A 27,387-nucleotide genomic window follows, 5' to 3' on the forward strand; every position below is an offset into this window, starting at 1 on the left:
TAAAAAAGTGAAGAGAGCAGAGGCAGGACAACAATATACACAGTGACTATAATAACCTAAATAACAGAAGTAACGAAATCAAACCTAGAATGCTTCTAATTATAATGATCATGCTTGGCTCCAGGGAAGAGATAGGAGAAGATGCCTCCTCCCTTCTCCCCTTCCCAGATTTGTTGCCAAAAAGGAATCATGGGTATAGTACAGTGTATATGGCAGACTTGTCTCATAAACCAGATAGTTTTGCTAAACTTTTTTTTGGAGGTCATTGTAGATAGAAAGTGGACCTCAGAGCCTGGAAGATCCAAGTTCAAGTTCTGCCTTTGACAAATACAGGTTGTGCAAACCAGAGTGACTTAACCTCTCAGTGCTGCAGATAACTCTCTAAGATTATGAGTTGCCTCATCTAGGAATTGTCTTTACCAATAAGACCAAAGGTCCAGTTACTCTCTTTATTATAAGGGATGGTTTTCTGGGAGGGATGCAATGAGAAATGTAAAACAAAAAAATATCTATTTCCTCTTGTTGGCAGAGACAGGTGATGGACAACAGGCATGGATGAAGTATACACTGGCCTGCCGTTACGCGGTTTCATTATGCTTAAATATGGAGGAGAGGGTTCACTGGGAAATAAGAGTGACCAAAAAAAAAGCATCAGAAAACATTTTAAGAGAAAAGAAGGATCTCTAGTCTTGATGAAGTGTAAGGCTCCAGACTGCCAATGCTGACCTGAAAGGGAAACAGGAGAGAAGAGGGAAAGATTCCCAGGTGACTGGGAGGCTACCCCACAAAGCACAGCAGATTTGGTCTTTTCAATCTAGAAAGACAAGGCTGAACATTATTTGTAATGGAGAACCATCCAAGGAGGCGATCCTTCAATGACTACTGTCCCTACTTCTGACATTATTAGAAATGAAAATGCAAAAGAACATGAAAAAATACATTAAGTGGATTAAACACTGGAAAGAGAATAAAATACCATGATTTGCAAATATATTCACACACCTAGAAAACTCAAGGGACATCACCACCACCACCACCAACAAAAACTTCAGTAGGAGAACATGTTCAAACCTCCAGAAATAGTATTCCTGACTTAGTGTTAAAGAGCTAGAAGAGACAATGAAAAGATCCCAGTTTCCAGCAGGGACAAAAAAAATTCACTGGACAGATATGGCTAAGAGTGGAGAGGATGGAGTACTAAAATTGAGGAAGGAACAGAGAGCAAGAGAGAGAGAGAGAGAGAATGTGTGTGTGTGTGTGTGTGTGTAAGAGAGAGAGAAAATGTGTGTATGTGGAGAGAGAGAGGGGAAGAGAGAGAGAATGCATGTGTATGAGAAGGGGAACCTGAACACAGACTTCTGTTCCTAGACTAGAAGAACCCAGACGTTCAGGTGGGTCACCTAATCCTCTGTGCAGCTGGGCGGGGCTAGCCATGACACTTCATTTGCAGCTGCTGGGCTCTCTTGAAAGGTTGTCTCCTGGGACACTGGCACTTGAAAAGCCCTTGGCTCCTTCCCCTGGTGTGTATCTTCTAAGCCTAGAAGCTCCCCTCCACCAGGACACCTAAGCTCGATGGCCCACTCTACCCCCAACCTCTGAGGCAGGCCATGCTGACTGACAGTCCAAGTGGGGATGATGAGGCCACAGGTATTAGGAGAGAGGAAGCAGAAGGAAGAGCTCTTCTCCCCAGTCTGAGAAGCGGCCCCTGGGAACAAGGGCGATACACTGAGATACCCAGGTTGATGTAAACTCCAACAACCTAGAGCTGGAATGGGCCGCAGAGGTACCCTAATCTACCCTTCTCACTTTACAGAAGAGGAAACTGAGGCAGTGATTGATTACACAGGTAATGAATCAAAGACCTGGGATTCCAACTTGGGTCCCACTGAACTCCAAATCCAGCCCTGCTGTCTCCCCTCCTCCTCTTAAGTGGCATTTTTAAACACCTCTTAAAAAAAGAAACAAATATTGTACATCTATTGCCTTATTTGTTCCTAAGAGTCAGTTATACAGCTGAGGAAACCCAGCTCAGAAGGGTTTCATGGTTTGCCTAAGGTCATGCGGCTAGTTAGCGCTGAGACTAGAACCCAGGTCTGTTGATTTCTGGCCTCTAGCTCCTGTCATCATAAATAACTGACGCCCAAACTTCTCACTACCTTAAAAGGGCCTCCTCGGAACAGCAATGGCTCTTCCTAGGCCCAAGATCTGGGCTTTAAGATAATCTGAACAATATTATAACCTCAGCTGGGATATGGTCCATCTCACCCTGAGGCGGGAATCCTGCAGAAGGGACTCAGGAGGCGGGCATCTCAAGATGAAGAAGACATGGGAATTTGTGAAGTGGAGCTCTGTGATTCAGCGGATGTAGCCCCCAAAGCAGTCTTGGAGAGGAGAGTAATGTTTAACTACACAGGTTTTATTGGTAAGCTAGTTGCTGCCTAGGTTGTAACTGCTGAGGATGTGGGTGACAGCCAGGCCTGAGAACAGAGGGCACAGGTGGGAGGGAAACCTTAAAAGGCCTTGGTGCGCAGGGTTACCACCCAAGTATGGAGGGACGGGGATGCCAGAACAGACCAAACCAGCTACCTTGGCTAGCCAAGGAAGACATGTAGCAAGGTGCAATGGGGCAGAGGGGGGCACTGGACATGGAGTCACAGGGCTTGAGTTTGAATCCCAGCACTCTTATTTATTATATGTGATATAACCTGACTCCTCAAGGCCTATGTTTCCTTATCTGTAAGACGGGTGGTAGGCCAGATCAGAGGTGTCAAATATGTACCGCAAAACTGCGAAGTGCAGCCCAAATCATTCTAAAATGTAACTGGGGAAATATTTAACAAAACAGATGGAAATACAACACAAAGAATGCTAATATGTGGTTTTTTAAGTCAACGTGCAGCCACAGGGATCGTTACTTAAGGTTAAGTGGCCCCTGTTTCTATTTGAGAGTTCCCCTCTCTCTCTCTAAATCCAATATAGGATCCTAAGGAACAAGGGAGGGATTTTATTGCTAGCCCTCAGAACCTCTCTCTGAAGGAGGCTATTGCTTCAGTAGAGCAAACACACTCTTCCCACCACTTCCCAGCATTTCTAGTCCACTCCACCTTAGGAATTTCTGCTACAACCTGGTACTGGGGGGGGGGGCGGGGAGGATGGGGACGGATGGGACAGGACTGAACGGTAGTTAGGGAAGAAACAATATTCAACTTCACCAGATCCATCCCCAATGAGGTAGCTGTCCATTATATCAGTCTGCTAAATTGGTCTGTCTCCAGTCTAACGCCTCCCCCTCTTCAAAATATCCTCTACATAGTTTTTAAGACTACTCATTCCTAAAATACAGATATGACCACATTGATGTTCTTGTTGTTTCAGTCATGTCTGATTCTTCATGACCCCATTTGGAGTTTTCTTGGCAATGATACTGGAGTGGTTTGCCATTTCCTACTCCAGCTCATTTTACAGATGAGGAAACTGAGGCAAACAGGGTTAAGTGACTTGCCCAGGGTCATACAGATGGTAAGTGTCTGAGATAGAATTTGAAATCAGGAAAAGGAGGCACACAGATCTATCCGCTGTGCCACCTAACTACCTGGGCTGTTCCCCTACTCAAAAATCTATGGCCTTCAGGACAAAATACAAAACCCTCGGCTTAGCATTTAAAGCTGTCCACAATGTGGCTTTCCCCTACCTTCCTAGTGCCACATCTCATTTTCCCTTACATACTCTCCATTGCCACACTCGAATACTAGCGGCTCCTCATACATGACATTCCAACAACCCTTGTCTGTGCCTCTGCCTCTGCCCTCATTTCTGCCTCTTAAAATCCTTTGCTTCCTTCACGGTTTGGTGGCCATGTTGGACAAGAGGCCTCTTTTGGGTCCCTTCCTTTCTGTCACTGGCAGGACATGTTGTATTCCCCAGTAGAGGACCCTGGAAAGGGGAAGCACTCTGTTTTTGTATCCTCAACATCCTACAGTATTGTGTATAAAGCTGACACGTCATAACTGTCTGCTGAACTAAGTCAGAATGTTAGGGCTGGAAGGGACTGCAGAGCTCAGGTTCAATGTCTTCATTTTACAAAAGAAGTCACTGCAGCTCAGAGAAATGAAGTCACTCAAGGTCACACAGCTTTTTAGTGATGAGGCTGGGACCAGAATCCAGGTCCTCAAACAACTTTCTTTCCCCCCAAATTTCCTAAGCCCAGTGGGAGAGTCAGAGGGCAGGGAAACGATGCCCATAGGTGACCTCCTTAGCCTTTACCAGCCTTGATTCCCAGAAACCTTTGCAGATTTATTTCACCTGTCCCCAAAATCTACTCCCTACTCCTCTACCTTCGATGCACTTCTAATTCTGAGACCATACGTGCTAAGGTTAAGCTACTGCATACCACAGACTTAACACCACTTAATATAATCCAGAACATGGTCAAAGCGTTTTTTTAAAGACTAACCATGGCACAGCACAGTCTTATCCATGACAGACTTAGGAGCTGGTCTCCAAAGAAAGAATTAAGCAGGGCTCTCTCTCTCATCTGTGTATCTTCCTCAATTGGACTGGAAGCTCTAGGGAAGGCCTTGTCTCTATAACCAAGCTTCAGTGAAATCTTGCCTGCCAACTAGCCCTTGACCTGGGTGTGTGCGTGTGTGCACACATGTGTAAGAGGAAGGGGGGCGGAGGAGAGAGGGAGAGAGAGAGAGACTGACCAACCTTGATGGAAGGTAGCATTCATGTAATCACAGTGGTTCTGCTAATCCACAGCCGTTAGCTCAGTCTTTTCCCCAGTAGGTGATATCAGATGACGGTCCCACCCCAGGGTAGGGCCTTACCTGAGCATGAAGGGCAGCAGCGGCAGCAGCAGCAGCAGGGTAGGTGAATGCAGCATGTGGGATGGCAGGAGTCAGCTCCGTAGTGTACAATGGGTAAGGGGCCCAGGCCTCCGGGGTAGCGGGGATCAGAGCAGCTCCTGTCAGGTCATCTAGACAAGAGAGACACAGACCACCCCCCCATCCCACCCCCATACTTTATTGTCTCCTTTTCTTCCTGGGCCCCTGGAGACAATAGGGCTTCCCCCTTGTTCTTCAACATGGTTCTTTAGAGAACCAAATCTCATCTACTTGAAGGTTTAACAATGAATTCTTAGTTTCCCCCAGAAGGCAATGGGGCATATGTCTGGTATGATCTATACTTTTCCAGCAGAGAGGTTTACTGAGAAGTTTTCAAGTCTTAGGTATAATTCATCTAAGCACAGTCAAGGGAAGTTTAATGGAAGAGGTCAGACAGACTTGAGCCCAAAGACTCATACTTCCCCCACCCTCTGGATAGGTAGGCTGCAGGTCCAGGGTCTAATGTTCTTGTTGTTCAATTGTGCCCGACTCTTCGTGACCCCATTTGGAGTTTTCTTGGCAAAGACACTGGAATGGTTTGCCATTTCCTTCTCCAGCTCAAAAAGATGAGGAAACCAAGGCAAACAGGGTGAAGTGACTTGCCTAGGGTCACACAGCTAGTAAGTGTCTGGGGCCAGGTCTGAACTCAGGAAGATTCATCTTCCTGACTCCAGACCCAGAGATCTATCCACTGTACCCCCTAGCTGCCCAGAGTCTAATCTAGAATCTCATGTATTACTCAGGGCAGAATGACCAGCCAAGGAAAGAGAAAAAGAAAAGAAAAAGACACCAACTATTTATTTGGGGACTCAGCTGGAGGCAAAGCCATAACTAGGATACAACTATCCAGATCTTGCCCCAAATTTAAAGGGCTTCTTAGGATATCTATTATTAACAAGAATATTTATTAACAAGAGCAAACTAGACTTCTCACTCGAGTGCTTCTCCCAACTCCTTATAGGGGCTGCTCCAGCCCCAGCCAAAACCCAGGGATCTCTTCCTCCAAAGCCTATGTGCGCTGGTTGCTCTAGGCACCAAAATTCTTTATCACGGCCCTGGCTGTAACTATAGTAGGCCGGGAGCCCTAAGGTCACATCTGCCACATCGCCAAAGCCCTAACCTGAGACAGCTCCCCTGGCTTGACCTGGGTTTGCTGAGGTAGGTGTCTGTCATGACAAGCCAAGCCAAGCAAGAATTCGGCCTTAGGCCATACTTACAGGGATCCCGTGCGATGAAGTGTGCGCCCAGGGCGGGGTGGATGCTGCTGGGATTTGGGGTTGCCATCAGTTTGCTCTTTGCCATTTTGGTGTTGGCCTTGGCAAACTCTAACCTTAAGGTTTGTGGATTCTCAGGGTCAAAACGAATACCCTGTAGGATGAGTAAGAGACTATGTCACCCTGGGATACCCAGCTTGCTGGCCCAGAGAGGTACAGAAAGAGTACCCACGAGACAGCACGCAAGTTATTTTCCCTCTGGGATCTTAATCTTACTAAGATTTCCCCCCAGGTTCCCTAGGTGATCTTTTGGCATCTACTGAATCTTGGGCAGATGAAGATAATGAAGGCACCCAAGAAGAAGGCCTGAGGCTAGTTCTTGAAGGTGCATCTCAAAGCTTGTGCATATGTAATCTAAGGGCTGGAAGGGGGATGGGGGTGGGCTGGGGGCGGGCAAGCGAGTCCTTTTTCCCTGGGACTGCATCTCTGGATACTCACATTCAATGCATTTTTGGCTGCTTCTGCCCCAGCACGGCTGTCAAAAGTCACAAAACCTACAGGCTGGAAGAAAATACCCTGGAGTTTCATAATCACGTATATGCCCTGTATGGTCCCCAGCCCTACAGAACATTTCAAAGGGAGCAATGATACCTCTCTTGCAAAGGAGAAAAAAGGGAAGGCCAGTCCTGTCTCCTACTATTTCTTTAATCCTAACCCTCAGATTCCCTCCTTATTTAGATGCGCAGGGTTCAGGGCCCCTGCCATAGTCAGCTGTACAAGGAGGAAGTCTTCGAAACATTTTAGGGGTACCTAAAAATCTCTTCTAAGCAGGTGCCTGAAATTCCTCCATTTGAGTTTCATTCTCCTTTGGGTTAAGAACTGCCCTCTTCCTGAAGATCATCTTGGGAGGGATAATGTATGAAACAGTTATCACATGAGGGAGTTTATTAGACATCTACCTCTGACAGGAGAAACTCTGGTCAGCAGCAAGGCAGGGGTGAAGAAGCAAGCAGTTAACACAGAAGAGAGGGGGAGGGGGAGGAAGGTATGGGGCCCCCCCACCCTTAAGACATGTTGCAAAAGGTCCAGACCTCTTCAGGCACTAGGAGCTGGGGGCTGCTGCTTTGAGAACTGAGAAGTAAAGACATTTCTCTTATTCTGCCTTATACAGTACATACTGAGGGGCTGGGGGCCCGACTAGCTGAAGGAGAAGGGGCCTCTGATTGATGGGAGGGAATGCAAGAAATTAGGACTTCCTCTTCTTACTCATCTCAGCCCAGGATGGAGGCCTGGTCCAAAGTCCGGCGTGCATGTGGGACAGCAACACTCAGACCTTGCCAGCAGAGGGGAGATGGGCTCCAAGTTCTGAACAGAGTTAAAGGCTGCTGGGGGAGGAGGATAGGGGTGGGGCCAGGACAGAGAGAGATACCTGTTTAGACGTGAGTTTGATCAGTGACCCTTCATACCCCTGTGGAGAGAAATAAGGACTGAGATGGGAGTTCTTCATCTCCTCCTGTACAATCATTAAAAAGGGGCCACAAGTTTTTCCTCACATTCTCCCCATCTTCCCAAATTAGATGGCTATGCCGATAGCTTCTGCTCACCTAATCCCACCCATGTTTAAAGGCCCACCTCTTCGGGTGGCTTTCCTGAACTCCCCCAGCATGCAGTGACTTTATTTTCTTCTGAATGGCTGGAACAATCTGAACTACTCAAACATTCTATTATACCCTTTTGGCTGCTTCGAGGAAACTGAGGCCCAGAAAAGGTGAGTAAATTAGCCAAACCAACATAGAAAGTTAGTGGTAAGGCAAGAATAAAGGTCAACATCTCTCCTCACCCCCCCCCCATTTCTTGCTTTTCCCCCAATTTTTTTCAAAATTTTTTATTTTATTTTTAATTTATGGAATAAAATAAGGACTTCCATAACATAAGCATAATAAAAAAGATGATTGCACATGAAACTGCAAATTTATGTACAACTTGCTACTCATTTTAAATAAATAATCAAGTTATAATGTAAATTTCTTTTTTTCCTACCCCCACCCCCATGGCAATAATTACACACAAATAGGAATGTATATATGTAAAATTATTCTACTATGTATCAGTTCTTTCCCTGGATGCAGACAGCACCTTTCTTCATACGTCCTTTAGAGTTACTTTGGGTACTTGTAATAGCTAAAATGACTCATTTGCTAATACTCCAACCCTCCATTTTAACTCTGTGTGTATCTCTCATTCTTAAATTTCAACGATGCTGTTACCTTTTACTTCTCCCACTGGTATCATCTGGTAAAGCATTTTCTCTCTTTCAGTACTGAGGACAAATAAGGTCTGGTTCAAGCCAATGAACTTACCTTAAATGGCCGGAAGAGAAGATAGAGTTCTCGTGGTTTGATGTCTACAGGGAGGCCACTGACAAACAGTGTCCGGACCTACAGGCAGAAGGATCATCACCAAAAATTAGGGGTTGGACAGGGCAGGGAAGGAGGCCAGGATGCTTAGATCCCATTCTTCTTGGCTGCTGCCACGGAGTAGGGAGAGTCAAAGAGGAAAGGAATTCCCACCTTAGGCAGAGGAAATGGAAGAAAACTAGACCTTGGGAAGAGAAATTCAATGTCAGCGGGTTCATTTTGTATCCCACCCATGGAGGAACGTAAATTGTTTTTACATCATTTAACTTTTCATATCCATGATTTCATTTTATTCTGCAAGGCAAACAATGCATATTCCCATTTTTGCAGGTAAGGAGACTGTACCTAAGAGGTTAAACGGCTCCTATGAACAAGTCAGTGGCAGGCCCAGGTTTAAGAACACAGATTTCTAGGCTTGCAAAACTTTCCTTTTTCCATGTCATAAAATTTCACTTTATTTTTAGAGTTTTATTGATGGCTTTGGGGTGTTTTTTAAAAATGTCATTCATTTCCTGATATACCCTTATAACCAAGAAAAATGGTCAACTTCCTTGAGGGCAAGGCCCATTTCATTTTTGTCTTCGCATTTTCAGTACCTAGCATATAGAAGGCATTTGCGAAACAAAACCAGCTGATGCAAGTTTGTTGTTTTTTTCTTAATTACAATAAAATCTTAACAAGAAACAACAGACAAAAATAAGACATCAATAAAACATTAACTTACAGCAACGGCAGATGAGGGTGTCTGCAACATTCTATGGTTATGGTCTACAATCTGAAACTGCTCTTGCCAAAGTTACCAGCGCTCTCTTAACTGCTAGGCAGTGCCAGGTCTGGAGTCGGGAAGACTCATCTTCCTGAGTTCAAATTGGGCTTTGGACACTATATGATGCTGGGCAAGTCACTTAACCCTGTTTGCCTCAGTTTCCTCATCTGTAAAATAAGCTATAGAAGGAAATGGCAAACCACTCTAGTATCTTTGCTGAGAAAATCCCAAATGGGGTCACAGAGAGTTGCCATGACTGAACAAGAAGTCATCACATATACTGTTCTATTTTCCTTCCCGTGCAACATCATACAAATTGTCCCACGTTTCTCTGAATTTACAGTCGTTTCATATAGTACTACAATGTCCCATCACATTCACAGACATCACAATTTGTTGAGTCATTCCTCAATTAGTAAGTACCCACTACATTTCCATTTTCTGCTACTGCAAAGTGCTGTTGTGAATATTCTGGTATGTACGGGACACTTATCTTTCAACCCTTCTCTTTTTTTTTCCCTGTTATCCTCTGTTTTTGCATCACTTCCTCTTTGCCTTGCTCCCTCCCCTCCCCATCAAACCAGCCCTTATAACAAGATGGTGGAACCCAAAATGGACAACAATTACTGACGTACTTGCATTCCTTCTGCACTGGAGGTTTGGTAATTAAACTAGGGTACAGATACTTACATCTAGTCAGTCATTACATTTCTGCTTTCACGTCTCTTCAAACTCCCCCATTTTCCTATAAACTTTTTTTTTAATCCCAAGAATATGAACATCCACCAATTATTTTAAATGGTTAAGGCCAAGATGACAACGCAGCCAGTCATTCCTGCATATTCGACAATAAGTCAATGCCAGGGTCACATGATATATTTTAACCAATCCCTGATAGTGCTCTGCATTCTCTGATAGAGAGGAGAGCCAAGGAGCTGGGATGTGGGACAAAGAGCAGTCTGCTGCTTGGGGTCTCTTACCATTATAGCTGTTCTCCTATAGAATCCCTTTGGACTGCTTTGAGAAACCCCGAGGTTTTTAAATGCTACAGTAGACCCTACACTGCCATTTACCCAAGTACTAAGACCAGCCCATCAGTTACTTAGAGAACAGTCTCATCATCATCATAATGATATTTATATGGAGCTTTAGGGTTTACAAAGAACTTCACATGGTATCTCAGCTGATCCTCCAAACAATCCTGTGAGGTGGCAGCCAAGCTCACCTGGCTAATAAATATTGGAAGCAGGATTCTTCAGGTCTTCCTGGTCCTAAGCCCAACACTCTACCCACCCCGCCACTAAGGTCACATAGCTGGTAAGTGTCTGAGGTAGGATCTGAACACTCCCAGCCACTTAAAAAGCTATGATGCTCCCCTAGAAAATGAAGTTCATATGCCTGGACTGCACTTCTGACACAAACATTGTATTCCTCATCTTCAGCATGGAGAAAAAGCCATTTCTGTCCCCCAAGGCCTCACCTCTTCAGACAACACTGACCACTTCTGTTCTATACTCCCTCTTTTTGGTAGGGTGGGAAACATGTCCTATGGTAGAGTAATTTGGGGACCACAGAAACTGGCTACCTGCACCCTTAATAACACTCTGTGCTGTCACAAACAAATAGAGATGCTCCTCCTAGGTCACTGGAAAGGTGCCACAAGGTTCTACCCCTTCCTCCCTTCATTTCTCTCCCTCCCTGCCCTACCCATCCCACCCGCAGCAATCTCAAACTTTGTTTTTTTGGTCAAGACAGAGATTGTCTCCTCCAGCCTACCGCAATGTGGTTTCTCAGAATTGACAGTCATCACCTTGGAAGGCCAAAGTCTCCTCCCCCTTCCCCAAGAACTGGGAAGTTAGGAAAGGGAAAGTGAAGCAGAAATACCAAAGTTCAACCTCATGATTTTATTGAAGATTTTTCAAACGGCTTCTTCTATAGTGAAGGAGCTAGCGAAACAGCCACTTGAAGACAAAGACAGGCAAGAGGATGAGGCAAAGCTATTACTGAGGTAGTTATGGGGCCTTGCCCCATTTAAGAGTGCTGGGAATTGCCCTCCCCACCTTTTCTCTCCCCAGTCTCTCCCTGTGACTACAGATTATCCAGGGTTTCCCTCTCTCTTTTCACCAGAGTTATTGATTGAGCTGTCAATCAACAAGCCAGTTGGCAATAATCTGAATTCAGCTAGTGATGTTAATTGAAGGCTCAGTCAGCAACAGAGGATGTAGCTGGCCATAGCTGATTATGCTCTCTCCTTTTCCTTTCCTTCTGATTCAATACATGAAAGGAGGTGGTCCTGGGTAACAGTCTGAAGATGCAGAGGGGAGAAAGGGAGAGAGAATCAGTCTCCCTTCCCCACCTTCTTCAGGGCCCCATCACCATTTTTAGGCCTCCACTGGTACAAAGTTCTCTCATGAGGTTCTAGGTAGAATGCAGATGGCCACTGCTCATACATGACTCTTTGTGACCCCATTGGGGTTTTCTAAGCAAAGATTCTAGAGTGGTTTGTTATTTCCTTCTCCAGCTCATTTTCCAGATGAGGAAACTGAGGCAAAAAAGGTTAGGTGACTTGTCCAGGGTCACAAAGCTGGTGTCTGAGGTCAAATTTGAACTCAGAAAGATGAGTCTTCCTGATTCCAGGCGTGGTGCTCTATCTGGTGCACAACCTAGCTTCCTAGCCAAAGGATAAACAGGAGGTTGGGGGGGTGGTTCAGAGAACATGAGCTCTTTTTGCCTTTCTCTGTATTTTCAGTGCTTAGCACAGTATAAGCAATTAACAAATGCATGCTGGCTGGCATGATGAAGTGGAACCAAGAGCAATATACTTAATTATGGCATTAATGTAAAGGAGCATGTGCGCGAGCGCAAGCGCGCGCGCGCGCGCACACATACACACAGTCAAAACTCTCATCAGTAAAAACGACCCCAAGGACTAAGAAACAGAAGCAGGTTTGGAACGATGCATACTTTGCAATCTAGGACCACTGGCCTCATCTCCCAACTCTGGCTGTTTTCCTCTGCTATCCTCCATTTCTGGAATGTTCCCCCTCTTCACCTGGTTTCCCTGGCTTCCTTCAGGTTCCAGCTAAAATCCCACCTTCTGTAGAAAGCCTCTCCTGATTCCCGTTCACTCCAGGGCCCTCCCTCTGCTGATGATGCCCAACTTAGCCTGCATCTACATGCTTTGTTTGTACACGAATGTTTACTGTTCTCTCTGAGGCTTTCAATGTGAGCTCCCGGAGAGCAGCGACCACCCTTTGCTTGTCTTTGCATCTCCAGGGCTTAGCACAGGGCCTTGCAAATTTGCAAATAGAAGGCACTTAATAAATGTTTGCTGATTTACAGTTTAGTTTAATGCTACATTGTTACAGTAAGGACCACTGTGAAACTGTAGCGGTGAAACAACAACCAAAGGGCAATAGTTGTGTTGTTTTTAAGAACAAGATTACAAGGCCTACACGCTTCTCCCAGGCCTCTGCAGCAAAACTGGCAGGAGAACCATTGGTGGGAAGAATAGTTCCAACTTTCACACAGGTCAGAGCCCAGAAGCGATTGCCAGTAGACCCTCAGGCCCTAAGCAAACACCCAGAGTCAGCCTCACAGGTATCTGCCTACAGGGTACCCCTGAGAACAGCCAGAAATTTCACCCCAAATCTTCCCTTCGAATTAAGCATTGCCTTTAAAAATAAAAAGTACATCTCTGAGAGCAATCTCTGATGTCTTAGTCAATCATTCAATAACACTGCTCTCCTCTAAGGTAACCGAGGAAGTGTAAGAGAACCAGGCACCGAAGAAAACCTCGTTTCCTAAGAGCCATCGCTGCCTAGGTCCAAAGGCAGAGAGAATCACATTTGAGAAACAAACTTCAGAAGTCCACATCCTTTTCCAGCTTGGGGTACCATTCTGCTGAACGCCTACAGAAAGTGCCATCCACTGCCTGCAGTACCTTCTCCTTTCTTCAGTAAATACCAGGCTGTTCCTATCGCAGTGCAGGACACACGGTCTCAGTCTAGTGGACAGCAAGGCAACCAAGTGGGTGTGAATTCTCAGAGAGGACCTTCCCCCATCCATGACCTATCTTTTCTTGGTCTGGCTCTGAGAAGTCCTAGCGTTCCCCATCTCAAAGCTCCCAGTCCAGTATACCAGCCCCTCTGGAATCACAGGATGTGAGAGTTGGAAATAATCTCTGAGGACTAGTCCAGCTCCACTTTGCACGTGAGAAAAACAAGTCAGAGACAGAGAGAGAGGAAGAAAGAGCAGAAACGGTGCTCTGTACAATCGGATGATTTCAATTCAAATGCCCATTTTGCCACTTACTCCCTGCTACCCAGGTCAAACTTTGTGCTCTTAACTTTTGTATCCTTATCTAGAAAACACAGCTCTGGATGAAAAGAAGGGACAACAAAACCCCCAACCCCTCTGGAAGCAAGTAACAAGACAGGGTCACATAAAAGCTCACCTGGAGCAGGGGACTAGGGAGGGAGATGAAATATCCACCCACTGGCAAGTGCCAAATTTAATTAATTATTCCTTGTTTAAGGGGTGCTAGGCTCAGTTGTTTCTCTTTGCTGAAGAACATACCTTCCTCAAATTCTGGTGCCCTGACGCAAAGCCCTGATCACCATGCCCTAATCAATGCAATAGCCTCCAAATTCTTTCAGTTCTTAAAATTCTAGGGAAAATGACATATCCAAGTTCACACAGCTAGCGGGTGGCAGAACCAGTCCAGGCCTCCAGTACATTATTCTCTGTACATTTTCCTTGATCCTTGAAGGGATCAAACAAAACCCTGGCCTCTAATGCCAACCACAAGTACAGGTTATTAAGGGTAAGCAGGGTGTAATGTGGAGGGACTGGGTGAGCACTGGTGAACTGCCAGATATCGCAGCAACTCATCATCACAGAGCTACCACAACAAGGAGGCTTGGGTGCCTGATATTCACCAGGACGACTGGAGATGGCCCAGGATGCAATGGGAGACCCTGGCCCTTTTAGGCTCAGGTCTTTTCATGTACTCACTATAAACTACTTCATTCATTCAAAGCATGAATATGCGCTGCCTATGAGCAGCAGGATGTATTAGATGGCAGAAGAACTCCGGAGCTAGTAAGACAAATAGGACTTGTTTCCTGCCCTCAAGGGGCCTTCAGTCTAAGCTGAATGCAAATAAACTTCACAAAGGTCAGCAAGGGGCCAGCTGACTGAGGTGTATTGGAATGGGGAAGGGTGGGATTTGGAGAGGAATGAGGCTATGGCTGCAGTCTCCCTGAGCAAAATCTGATCAAAGTTATATGGCTCTCTTCAATGTGTAAGGAAGCTTTTAAAATAACTCATTTTAATTATGACGCCCTTGTAAGGTGGGCAGAGGTTGGTAACCAGAGACAAGAGCTGTGACACCATGGGTCTAGGATACTCCCGATGAGCAAATTCCCTCAAAGATGCAGATCAAGTCAACAAGCATTTAAGCACCTACAGTGTGCTGTCTGATCCCTTCTCTGCAATTTCCAATCTTAAGAGAATGGTCTTGATAACTGAGAAGTTAAAAGATTTGCTCAGTGTCAAAAGAAAAAAGTCTAATGTATCAGAGAGGGACTTGAACCTAGGTCTTTCTGCTAGAAGGCCAGCTCTCCATCCACCATGTCAGGCTGCTGTTTCATTCTAATAACAAGAGAAGGTGGAATGAAGTTTCCACTGTATATTATATAGCCCTTTATCAGAGTTGCTTTATGCTCATCTTAACAACCTTAAGTATGATGGGTTATTACCAATCCCATTTTACTAACAGGAAAGGGGATGTTTCTGCCTAACATTCATTGCTGAATTTGGCAACCAAATGCCATTGGTTCTAGCCATGCCATCTCCCATGGCAGACAGAGGAAGTGAGAAAAATCAACAGGGACAGTCCAATTCTGCTTTCCATATGCACTGATTGAGAGTGCCAAGCCTAGGTTAGACCAGAGTTGTTAGAGATGACTTTCTCCCTCTTCTCCTTCTCTCTGCCTCAATGGGAGGGCAAGAAAATAGCTCTGGTCAGCAATGAGACCAAGCCCAAGAACCAGAGAGACTTCATGGAATCTCTCCGCTTAGGCGATTTCTCTTCCCGCCCCCCCTCTCCCCTCCATGGGGCCGCCTGCTTCACTCTGGCTAATTTTAAACTCTTCCCCAAACAGCCTACCCTGTCACCCTGGAACAGCAAGTTCTCAGAAACAGAAAATATTTCCCGACTGTCCCTGGGGGGAGGGAGGCCCTCCCCCAGCTTTCCAGATCAGACTTTGTCGTAGCTTCCCCTCCTCCCAAGAAGGCTGGACAATCCTCCCTCTTCCATTATGATCTTTTAGGAAAGCAAGAGCAGTTACCTCCAAGTCCTCAAGGTGTCAATCTTCCCTTGACCTCAAACAAGTCCTAATGGGGGCATAGTTACTAATATCAGATTAGGAAAGAGGGCCTTGTCTGAGCAACAGGAGACACAGTAGGAAAACTCAGCGCCAAACCCTCCCCAACTTCAGATATTCTCCTCCCCAACCTAAATATTCCCTCGAAGGTGTACCTCAGGCACCCCCAGCCCCCTGGTTATACCCCCAAAGCATACCACCTCACTATCTTATTTGGAAATACTAGCATTCTTCCAAATCCAATCTATTACACCACCACTCTCAGGCCCTTTAGGCCTAGAGTGTTGACTCACACATACCTTCCCCCTACCCCCTTTTAACTCCCCTTCAGTCTTGTGTCCCTCGTGATCAGCATAGGACCTGGCATCTAGTGTTTAGTAAATGCTCTGTCATTCATTCATTCATAATTCTGCTTAAAGCAGCCTCCAACCATGACTTCCAAAGGACCGAGGAGGCATGCCCTCCTGCCTCTCAGCAGAGAAGGGGTAAGCTTTATTTACTTTATTTTATCCTAATAACAACCCCGAAAGAAGCTGCTATTATTACTGTCCTTATGTCACAGATGGGGCTCAGACACACTAAGCCACTCACCCTGGAGTCATCCAGTAAGTATCCAGAGTTGAATTTGAACTCAGGACTTCTCACCTCCAAGTCCAATACTGCACCTCACTGAGGTAGTTCTAGAAGGATCCTATTTCTACTCTACATTGCATTTCCTTACACCTACCTGGTAGCAATACAAGATGATCCCCTACATATTGCAGATAAAGAAAACCAAAACCCAGAGTGCTTGACTCATCTTGTTGAATAGCAGAATCAATCCGGGTCTCCCGATTCCCAGTCTGGGGCTCATTCAAAATAGACGTGGACAATCTAACCTGGTGGGATTTAATTTCCTAAGGACAATAGTGGGAGGGAATGGGAGTGGGAGGGCAGAAGGGCCCTTCTGCTCTGGATGTGGGGAAAGTATGACAGTAACCCAAGGCTAGACAAAGCTGGGAGGTATGGAAGTCCACTGAAATTTAACCATACTGGGAGGAAAATAGTGTACCAGTAAAAAGACTAAGCTTGAGCCTCTGTCTAAAACAGCCTTCAAAGGGCACAGCCCTCTGGGTGAATGATGCAGTCCTGATCTTTCTCCATGACCCTCCTGTGACTCTGTACAAAAGACTTACCTAGGATAAAGGGATCTATTTTCACTAGAGACGGGGCAAGAGAAGAAAGGTCAGGATGACAGCAAGAACCTAGACAGATACAGTTTTATATGTTTTATTTATGCCTTTGAGGTGATGCCACAATCTCTTCTAAATCAACTCCCCCTACCCCACTGCCTCCTGAATTTTCCCTTATAACAAAGGAAAATGGTTAAGCAAAACACTTGCATGACAGCGGCTGTGCTATTCTGTACCTGTAGCCTCCCACTTCTCTGCCAAGTGGGAAACGTGGCTCATCTTCTCTAGGACCGATATCTTTGCAGGTTTATCTGCATTGGGCTGCTCTTTAGCATTATTTTCATTAATGTTATTGCAGCCACTGGAAAGGAAGGCAGCTAGGTGGCGTAGGGCCTAGAAAGCTAGGCCTGGAGTCAGGAAAACTCATCTTCCTGAGTTCAAATCTGGCCTCAGACACTGACTAGCTGCATGACCCTGGGCAAGTCACTTAACCATACCTGCCTCAGTTTCTTCATCTGTAAAATGAGTCGGAGAAGGAAATGGCAAACCACTTCAGTATGTTTCTCAAGAAAACCCAAATGGGGTCACCAAGAGTCAGACAGGAGGCAAAATGACTGAACAACAAAGCCACTGTAAATACTGGCCAACTGAATACAAGACACCTTTATTAAGGGCCTACTATATACAAGACAATGACAGCTCAAAGCCAAAAATGTTTCACCTTACCTCCTGATAATATGAACAGTAACAATAGCTAAAATTCATCTATCACTTACTATGTGCCAAGTCCTGTGCTAAGCCCTTCACAAACATCATCTCATCTGATCCTCACAACAACCCTGGGAGGTGGGTGCCGTTATTAGCTCCATTCTGTAGATGAGGAAACTGAGGCAAAGAGAGGTTAAGTGACTTGCCCAGGCTCACAGAACTAGTAAGCGAAGCTGGATTTTGAATTCTCAGTTCTTACAGACTCCAATTCCAACAATCTATCCACTGAAGCCCATAGCTGCTCTTATAAGTCAATGTTTGAAAGACCGTAAGAAAACTGGCGTCCTGATACACTATTGTTGGAATCGTGATTTGGTCCAACCAGTAATACAGACATGACACACGTATGTCAAAGACAGAAACAAAAGCCCTAATGCACACCAAAACATTAATAGTGGAGCTCTTTGTGATAGCAAAGAGACTTGACAGACTGACTATCCATTAATTGGGAGATTGGGTTTTTTTTAAAAAAAGCTAAGGAGTATGAATGAATTAAAATGTTATTGCATATTAAGACAAGATAAATATGAAGAACTTGATAGAATGAGAAAATCTGCATGGACAGACACATTAGAAATTAGCAGGGCCAGATCTATCTATCTCTAATAGCCACAGTAACAGAAACCAAGAGTGCTAAAAGGAACCTGAAAAATGTAACTGATAAATGAATTACGGTCTCAGAGTACAGGTAACATCTCCCTCCCTGAGGCCAAAGGAGGACAAGGGCAGAATGCTGTATGAACGCTATGGTCAGATGTGGTCACTGGCTCACTCGGTTTCTGCTTTGTCACAAATTTGTGTTCAATCTCCAAGAGGAAGGATTCCCTCTCCCACCCTGAAAATCAATCAATAAAGACAAAAAGTATCCATAAAAGGTACTTTTTTTTTTTTTAACAATCCCCCACTCCCCTCCAAAAGAAAGAGTCCCTCCCCTTAAGGAGCTTTCATTATACCTACATACCAGCAAGTCAATACAAAACACACACAAAGTAATACATTTATTACGAGAGAAAGTGTGTTAAGTAATAACTGGGGATGGGGGGAGGAATATATGTACAATCTGGGGATCTGAACTGTCTGGGCATTGAAGGAAGCAGAGAACAGCTATGAGTTGCTGGTGAGGCTAAATGTAGAAATGCAGGAAATCACCTGTACGAAGGTACCAAGGTGGGAGGCAGAAGGAGCGTCACCCACAAGGAGAGTGAGCCGGCCCCATTTGACAGAAGCCAAGGGCATGAAGGGGCAGACTATCCAATGAGAATGAAAAGGCAGGTGGCAGTCCGATGATGGTGGTGGTTTTTCTTCTCCAGGTTCAGTTTACTTCACCCTTCTAAGTCTTCCCAAGCTTCTTTGCATTCCTCATATTCCTGGCTTGTATTATATTCTATGATATCATACATCACCGCTGACAGCCCTCCAATTTGACATCCAGAGGTTTTAAAAGAATGGACCATTAACTCGGGCTGCTGACAGATCCAGGGATGGTAGCTTAGGCCAGGCCACTCCCCGCCGCCTGCGTTAATTTAGATACTCTCAAACCTCTTTCCCCTCCCAAAAAAACCCTGCTCTCCCCTCCTGGTGCTTTCTCACCTGCTCACCTGCAGTCATAGTTCTCCCACCCTTATCTCTGCCTAGCCACATAAAATCTATCCTTCAAGGCCTGTTCAAGCACCGTCTTCCCAATGAAGTCTGCCTACAATACTCAGCCACCTCTGAGCGCTCAGAGACCCTCATCTGACACTCTTCACATAAGGTCTTGCAAGGTCAGCTTCTGATGGGCATTGGTATGTTTTATCCTAAGACAAAGGACTATAGGCCTTCTACTTCTACATGTGCCCAACAGTGCCTCCATCCAGCCTAGGCTGAGTCTGACACGACCGAAACAACTGAACAGCAGCAGCCTAGGCACTCAAATGTTTACTGATGGGTTCCCACTAGAGGTTGAGTTCCTAAACGATACAAAACAAAAAACAAGAAAAGAAAGGGATTGTTCTGGCTGCTGGGTTTGAAAAGAAGCCATTCCCCTACGCCAAGTCCAAGGGGGTTCCCTTAAATCCCAAGAGCCATACCCATTCCTCCAATGGAAGGAAGGTGACCCATCAGAGGATACCACAGGATAGAAACCGGTACCCATGAAGAAGTGTGTTTGGGTTGGAACCCATCCTTGTATGCTGGGAGTCAAGGGCATGGGCCCGATAACCTTGAGGTTTTCAGATTCTATGGACTCTCTACCCTGAGAAATGCTCCCAGGCCCAGGAGAGTGGGAGAGCTTCAAGGGATCGTGCCTTGAGAGGCGTGTAGTACAATGGAAAAGATTTGAAGTCTGAGGACCTGGGTCTGAATTCTGACTCTGCTGTTTACTATGAATGTGGGCAAGTCTCTTCAACTCCCTACGTGGCGTCATTTTCCCTTTCTGATGGGTTCCCTGATGGGTTTTGATGGGTAAAATAAGGCTAGCAAACTTGCTTGGCTCTGAGGTTCCCTTCCACCTCTAAATCTGTGGCCTTCTGACCTCAGAGAGGCAATCTAAGGCTTTATTTTACGGATGAGGAAATGAAGCGAAACTGCTCAGCAGCAGCATCGACTTCAGAGAAACCAGACTTGCCATTTCTGATTAGTCCTGGCCAACTCTCATTTGTTCCTTCCGACACTACTGCCATGGGCTAGTGGAGTTTCTGCCCATGCTTGAAACAGAGCAATCTGGAGCCGGTGGACATGGTTCAAATCCTGGCACACCCACCTGCTTCCCATGTGATCCTGAGCAAGCAGACCCAAGACCTTTTCTGGGTATCAGTTTTCTTATCTGTGAGTTGGCTGCACTAGATTATCTCAAAGGTCCCTTCCATATTTAAATCTATAATACTAGGAGTTATTTGACCTTGAGAGCTAGCATGGCAGAGTGGACAGAGGACAAGAAGATCTCAGTTTGAATCCCACCTCAAACACTTGCTGAGTGACCCTGGACAAGTCACTTAACATCTCTGCCTCAGTTTCCTCATTTATAATGAGACGGCTGGAATCGATGACCCCTGACAAGCAAATTCAAGAAAGGTCAGGCTCTCTCCCTCCTCTGCCCTAATTAGTTTCTGTCTTAAGCAAAGATATTGAGGACATTAGTGTCCCCTCTGATGATCTCAAAGATTCCTTGTACCCTATATAGCTCAGCTATCCAGACCCTTTGGGAACATTTTGATTCTTACTTTTACACATTTATTTGGGCAAGCTAGTTGACTGCTTCTGTTCAACACATTCCCTACGTCCTCCTCCCTGCCCTCTCTTACCCATCTTCCAAAGACCAGCTCCAATGCCATCTCTTCCAGGAAAGCTTCCCCGACTTCCCTCTTTCCATAAGGAAGAAGCTCCTCCTTCTCCCTTCCCTCCAGAGGCTATCTCATACTCTGGGTGCAGTTAGCGGGTATCACTTTGTGTTCAGTATTAGTGAGTATATGAGTAAAATCCCTGTAATAAAGTGTAAGCTCTATGGAGGACAGACCTCTTCAACTGCTTCCTAGAATTCACTCCTGCTCACATTTTCTTGTTTGTTACAGGAAACCTCTTCTCGGATGAAAATGCTTTGAACGCACAGCATGTAAGATGGCCTTCTAACTGCTTCCTTCAGTCTCCAAGAGACGACCCCCCCACCACCCCCGCCCAGTTAAGCATATAGAAATACTTCTCATTGTTCTTTGCTGATTTTATGTGAGTTCGTCAGTGAGCAAGTGTCTAAAGCCTTGCTGATCCTGCTTTGTTCCCCAGCATCCCACGAATACCAGACTGCTACCCCAAAACCCCAGAAAAAGGATCCCCGTACAGCCTAACCAAACCTGCCTAAATGGGCATTCTCCCCACCCCCCTAGACACACACACACACACACCCACCCCATGCCTACTTAGTACTTCCCTCTCCTGCCCCAAACAAATCCCTCAGCTTAGCACCTTCTCTAACACCAGGTCAGGTTTCAGAGAGGCTTGGCAGCTGTGTGTTTCCTAACTACAAAAGGGAAGACAGTTCATGGGTTCACAAGCTTTAGAGCTAGAAAACATCTTACAGATCTAATCTATTGTACCTCCCCATTTTATACAGAAGAAAACAGGCCTAGAGAAACAAGGGATTGGCCCAGGGCTGCAGTCACCGCAGAACTCCATCTGAACTGTGCTCCGACTCCAAAGCCAGGCTTCTTGTCATTACACCATGCTGCCTCTCCAGGGGTCCCCCCACCCAAGGGATCACCCCCATCCACACAACCACCACCACACAATTAGGCACTGCTCTAAAACAGTCTAAAGACAACTCTCAGGATAATCCTATGCAGTTTAGTCCAAGGAACTTGAGGCCCCTGGAGGGATGGTGCAGGAGAAGACACGGCCTTTCCAGTCAAAGGCTCAGCCTTTTTCATTTTTTTGTCCAAGCAACTGCGGTTAAGTGACTTGCCCAGGGTTCCACCGCTAATAAGTGTCAAGTGTCTGAGGCTGGATTTGAACTCAGATCCTCTTGACCCCAGGGCCAGTGCTCTATCCACTGTGTTATCTCGGTGCCCCTTCAGCCTTTCAATTTAGAGCTATCTTTGGCAGAGTTCCACTGACAGAAGAAGGGAGAATCGGACCAAGTTGTCTTCATCCTCCACATCCTGCCCAGGGCACCACATGTTACATACGGATGTTGACAGAATCAGAGTTCAGAGGCTTGATTCCTGGTTCTGGAGCAACGTTGGCAAAGTCCTTTGGACTCAGGAGTTGTTTCCTCACCTCTACAATGGGGACAAATCATGTCTGTACTGCCTGCCCTCACACAGGTGTTGTGAAGAAAGACCTTTTTAAAACCTTCAGGATCACAGAAATACAAGTTATTATAATTCATTCATTCTCTCCATAACCAGAGCCAGGATGAAAAAAGGAGGCTCGCTGGTTGTTCTCTTCCCGTGTTATATCTATAGTATGACAGCAAGCAGTAATAACAGTTCACATTTCTTTAGGCTTTGGGGCTTGTAAAGGGTTTCACATACACTGACTCAAAGACAGAGACAAGACCAAGACTTGGAGAGGTCTTTGGTCAGAGGTGAGACTGAAGGTGGATTTGGAATTCAAATCTAAAACATCCCAAAACTCATAAATTAGTCCAGCGCTGAAACCTCAAGTGGGCCAACCTTAGCCATTAACCCATATTTCTTCCCCTATTAAAATCCTTAGCAAGGTTAATAATTATTAACATTTTAGCTGGGATTAGGTGACACTCATCTAAGAGACCAAGAATGGGACAATAACGCTGCCCCACCTTAAAGCACCTGTGTTAGTCCTGTCCCATTCTTTGGGACTCCATTTGGGGTTTTCTTGGCAGAGGTACTGGAGTGGTTTGCTATTTCCTTCTCCAGTTCATTTTACAAATGAGGAAACTGAGGCAAACAGGGTTAAGTGACTTGCTCAGGGTCATACAGCTAGTATCTAGATTTGAACTGAGGAAGATGAGTCTTCCTGACTCTAGGCCTGGCGCTCGGAAGCTGGATTTGTACTCGAGATGAGTCTTCCTGATTCCAAGTCCAGTGCTTCACCACCTAGCTGTCCCACCCTAAAGCATAAGAGGTCACAAAGACAAAAACAGAACACTTCACATTTTAATGGGGGAAGACTTGGGCAAATAACTATGCAGGCACGTATAGACCAGAGGAAAGGTATTTTGGGCATAACAAGTGAGAAACAGATTTCAGTTTCTTGAGGGTCAGTGTGACTGGTGACTAGCCCTTGGGGAATACCCAAGCAGGATCTGCTACCTTTCCCTTAGGATGCAAAATGGAATTTTTATTATGACCTCCAGTTTTGGGGGGAAACATTAGGATTTTAGACCTTATCTGGGCACTACAGCCCCTAAATCTAACCTTGCCTACATACAGAACCAGTACCCCCCACCCTCAAATCCCCTGCTAGTAGTTAAGCAGTCTGGGGGAGCTGGAAGTTGGCCATTCTCAAGAGTGAATCCATAAAATAATGAATCTCAGCTTCTACATTTGTTGAAAAAATGTGTTTTGGCACCCGGGACAGGATAAACTAATCATTATCATTACCATCAGCATTCAAGTGACCAAAGCACTTGATACAGCTCAAAGGACCATCATAAAGTAAGTGTTATCAACCCATTTTACAGAAGGGAACTGAGATTAAGTTATTTACCTAGGGTCACATAGGCAGGAACTACAGGAATTGGGACTGAAACTCTCGTCTTCTTGACTTCCAACATCCTATTATTATTAACTAAGCCAAGCTGCCTCTTGAGATCCTAACAGAATTCCTCAGGGAAATAAAAGTTCCATTGCTAAAAGGCACTAGTGCTACTAAAATACTGTTGGTGTAGCTATGAACTGGTCCAGCCATTCTGGAGAACAATTTGGAATTAGGCCAACAGTGTGACTAAAAATACCCATAACCTTTTCAGTGCTGTGGTTGTGTTCAGCGACTCGTTCTTTGGGGGTAAAAACAAAACAAAACAAAAAGGGTGCTCTTAACATGATTTTCAATTTACTTTGCATTATCAAAATATTCTCCATCACCTTCTTAAGTCTAGACAATCAACCAAACAATAAATCAAATTCTGATTTGTCACAATTTGTCGGATTTCCAAGGTATAAATGCTCACAATGAAAATTTAACAGGCTCCCACAAGCCAGTTGGAGTCGACACCAGCAGGATTCTGCCTTTAATCCAGAGAGCCATCCCATTGCTAGGCCCCAAGGAGGTCAAAGAGAGAAAGGTCCCGTATACACTAAAAGCCTTTTATGGTGGCAAAGAACTAGAAACAGAGTAGATGGATGTTCACGGTTGAGAAATGGCTCCACAAACTGAACAAAGCATGAACAAATAAAGCCTTAACTGAAGTGTTTACTATGCACTACAAAAGTAAGAGAGTCCCTGCTACCTTTCTAATGAAAGAGATAACACCTAGGGGAGGTTTCATCTGCAAGGTACCATGGTCCTAAGGGCACATCTGGCAGCAAAGCAGATGGTCATCTTCTTTCATGTTATTTCCACCGATAAAAATCTTATCAATTTCTAAGAACTTTCCTTTTGGGGTCTTCAGGAGCTGGGAGTATAGCCCCTGCAGGAGCAAGGCTGCCAGTTACAGGGGTTGCTTCCCAGGATGTACTTTGGTCACCTAGCCAGAAGCATTGTTACCCGCCAGGGCCTCAGGGTTCAGGGTCCTGGGCCCTCTCTATCAAAGTATGAGGAAAGATGGTGGTGGTAGGGGTTTGACTTGCCTGGCATATACTGTCCCATAAGATATGATGAATATGAAGAACAGGGGAAGCTTGGAACATTTTATATGGACTGATTCAGGGTGAAATAAGAAGAACCAGGAAAATAAAATCCATGAGGAGGAGGAAAGAAAGAAACAGGGAAATGCTGATTAAAATGAGCAAGCTTGGAGCCTCCCAGAGGAGATGAGAAAATGTATCTCCATCCCCTCTTCTCAGAGTCGGGGGTGGGGGGGGGACTACAGGTACAAAGCACTGTATTTAACATCTGACTCAGCTGATGAATGTTAGTTTGGCTGAACTTCATTTTTCTCTTACCTTCTTTGTCATAGAGATAGCTTTCTAAGTGTGTGAGGGCAGGAAAGGATATGTTTAGAAATAAAGGTGATATAAAAAACGAAAGAGTTCATTTAAAAATAAAAGGCACCGGGGCTAATGTGGACAAGTAGGAAAGTAGTGAAGCAAACAAAGGACTGGCAGTCAAGATACTGCCTGATTCTATTCACCCCTATACCAAAAGCTAGCCCCCCAAAATGGGGACAAATGGCCACTCCCCCCCAACCCTTTCAGTCAAATAGAGATAATAAAGTCAATGCTGATTGGGGGTATCAAATGAGAGTACGGATGTCATAGCACTTGAAGAAGCAAAAATCTTGCCTAAATTGGAGTGTTACATAACCTCCAGGGGTCCCAAGACAGCACACAGCATCTTAGATTACAACTAGAAAAGACAATAGAAGTCAGCCAGCCACACCCTTTATTTTAGAGATAAGGAAACTGAGATCCGTCAGTGAAAGGACTTACAGGTGGTGTCAGAGCAGAGATTTAAACAAAATCTCCATTTTCTCTAATGGTTGTTTTGTAAATTGATGCCTTCAGGGAAAACATTTCTTCTTAAATCACTTTTAGTCATTCACTTCCTGCTATCAACCTTCCCCCCCCTCCCCAAACCCTCCCAGAGAAACAAAAACAGCTAAGTAAAAGCCATCCAAAAAGGAAGTGTCTGGGGGCAAACGCCTCACCCAGTACCAGAAGCTCCCCAGATTTCCCAGCCAGAATAGGAGAGACGAAGGGCACTCTTCTTTCTTCCGCACACCATCCCCTATATGACCCCCACGCCTTTCCTCTGTTCTGATTCAGCTGAGGCCACATGAGCAGCATGAGACCAATAAGGCTTAGACTTTGCTTGGATGAGAGGGCTCATAGGCAGGCTCGGCAGCTCCGAATGTCCATAAGACTCTAGGCTCTCTCCCGGATCCCTGGGTGCCCTTGGGTACTGCAAAGACCCATGTAATAGACACATAAAGGCATCTACTTTCCAATTCAATATTTATGGAGCATCATCTACCCAGCAATAGGCAAAACTCAGCAAAAACCACCACTGAGAAACACCTCCCCTATGACCCTTCTGAAGAGGCCCATGACTAAGTCCTTGTGACAGATGCTGTTTAGGTGTGTGTATTGGAGAGGAAAGGGGAGCCAAATACAGTAGGAGATACTCCATTAGCCAGAGGAGGCAGGAAGCGAATTCTCAGGATCCAGTGAAGCAGGGCCCACGAGGGGGAGGGAAAGAAGCTTCTCTAGTACAATATCCTGTAGGTGCAAGATTTGGGAGGCCAGGTCTCAGAATGAGGGATAGAGCTGAATTCACAGGAGGGGGTGGGGAGGAAATCATGAAAGGTTCTAAGTGTGGAAACAGGAAACAGTGACTGTTCGTGCAACCATCTAGGTAGCCAAGACTGCAGTCTTTTGCCACCAGCAAAACAGTCATTTGGGCAAAATATGGAGGGTTTGGGGGGTCTCTGATTCTCTCTTAAAATATTCTAATATGTCTCTGAGCTCATTGATACGGATGTTCAGACCAATCGTGAAGCTCACATTCCATCCAGATGTCTGTCCCCAGTCCTTAGCTAAACACATCCTGCTTCTTCTCGGAAGCTTTCCTTGAGCACCAAAGACCTTCCCTGCCCTCCTAAAGCATCTACCACCTGTGTGGCAGGGGCCAGGATGAGGGTCTTTCTCTAGTTGTTTCACAGCCCTAAGTCTCATGTGCCCAAGCAGACTGGGAATAAACCCCTGGAGGGCACAAACTTTTTGTACTCCCCTTCTCAACGACATGAGACCAGGTAGGGATCTCAAGGAACCATCTAGCCTTGCCCAAGATCATGTGGGTAGAGACAGAAACAAGCGGGATGTGAAACCCGTTTCTTGACTCAGGGTTCTTTGCATTATACCATGATGGCTTATTCCCACTTTATACTCACTTGTTTTACCGGTAGGCATTCAGGAGTGGCAACAATATAGGCACGATCATGCTGGCCTTCATCTCAAATACCTATCCACTCCCCACCTCCCTAACCAAAAAAGCTGGGGTTCAAATCAGGCAAGTGGTAGTGGAGAGGAAACCAGTCTTGGGGGAAGGTATAGCCTTCTCATAGAGTCGGTCCTGGGAGTCCCTTATGCAACACCCACCCGGAAGGCTGGCATCAAGGAGGGACAGTACAAACTTAGTTTTAAGAGACTGACAAACATAC

The 27,387-nt window shown here is 45.4% G+C and overlaps 1 protein-coding gene across 3 annotated transcripts in view; it reads right to left on the reverse strand.

Moving 5' to 3' along the window:
- The window catches only part of RBPMS2 (RNA binding protein, mRNA processing factor 2), a 57,640-nt gene that overhangs the window by 7,777 nt on the left and 22,476 nt on the right, over nucleotides 1-27,387 (reverse strand). For all 3 annotated transcript variants that reach the window (XM_036735476.1, XM_036735478.1, XM_036735477.1), the window contains exons 2-6: nucleotides 8,461-8,538; nucleotides 7,530-7,568; nucleotides 6,599-6,661; nucleotides 6,104-6,254; nucleotides 4,830-4,978 (exon numbers count right to left, since the gene is read on the reverse strand). In XM_036735476.1, coding sequence (XP_036591371.1) covers nucleotides 4,830-4,978; nucleotides 6,104-6,254; nucleotides 6,599-6,661; nucleotides 7,530-7,568; nucleotides 8,461-8,538 — 480 coding nt within the window. The remainder of the gene's footprint in view (nucleotides 1-4,829; nucleotides 4,979-6,103; nucleotides 6,255-6,598; nucleotides 6,662-7,529; nucleotides 7,569-8,460; nucleotides 8,539-27,387) is intronic.

The sequence above is a fragment of the Trichosurus vulpecula genome, chromosome 8 (genome assembly GCF_011100635.1).
Source record: "Trichosurus vulpecula isolate mTriVul1 chromosome 8, mTriVul1.pri, whole genome shotgun sequence".
NCBI lineage: Eukaryota > Metazoa > Chordata > Mammalia > Diprotodontia > Phalangeridae > Trichosurus > Trichosurus vulpecula.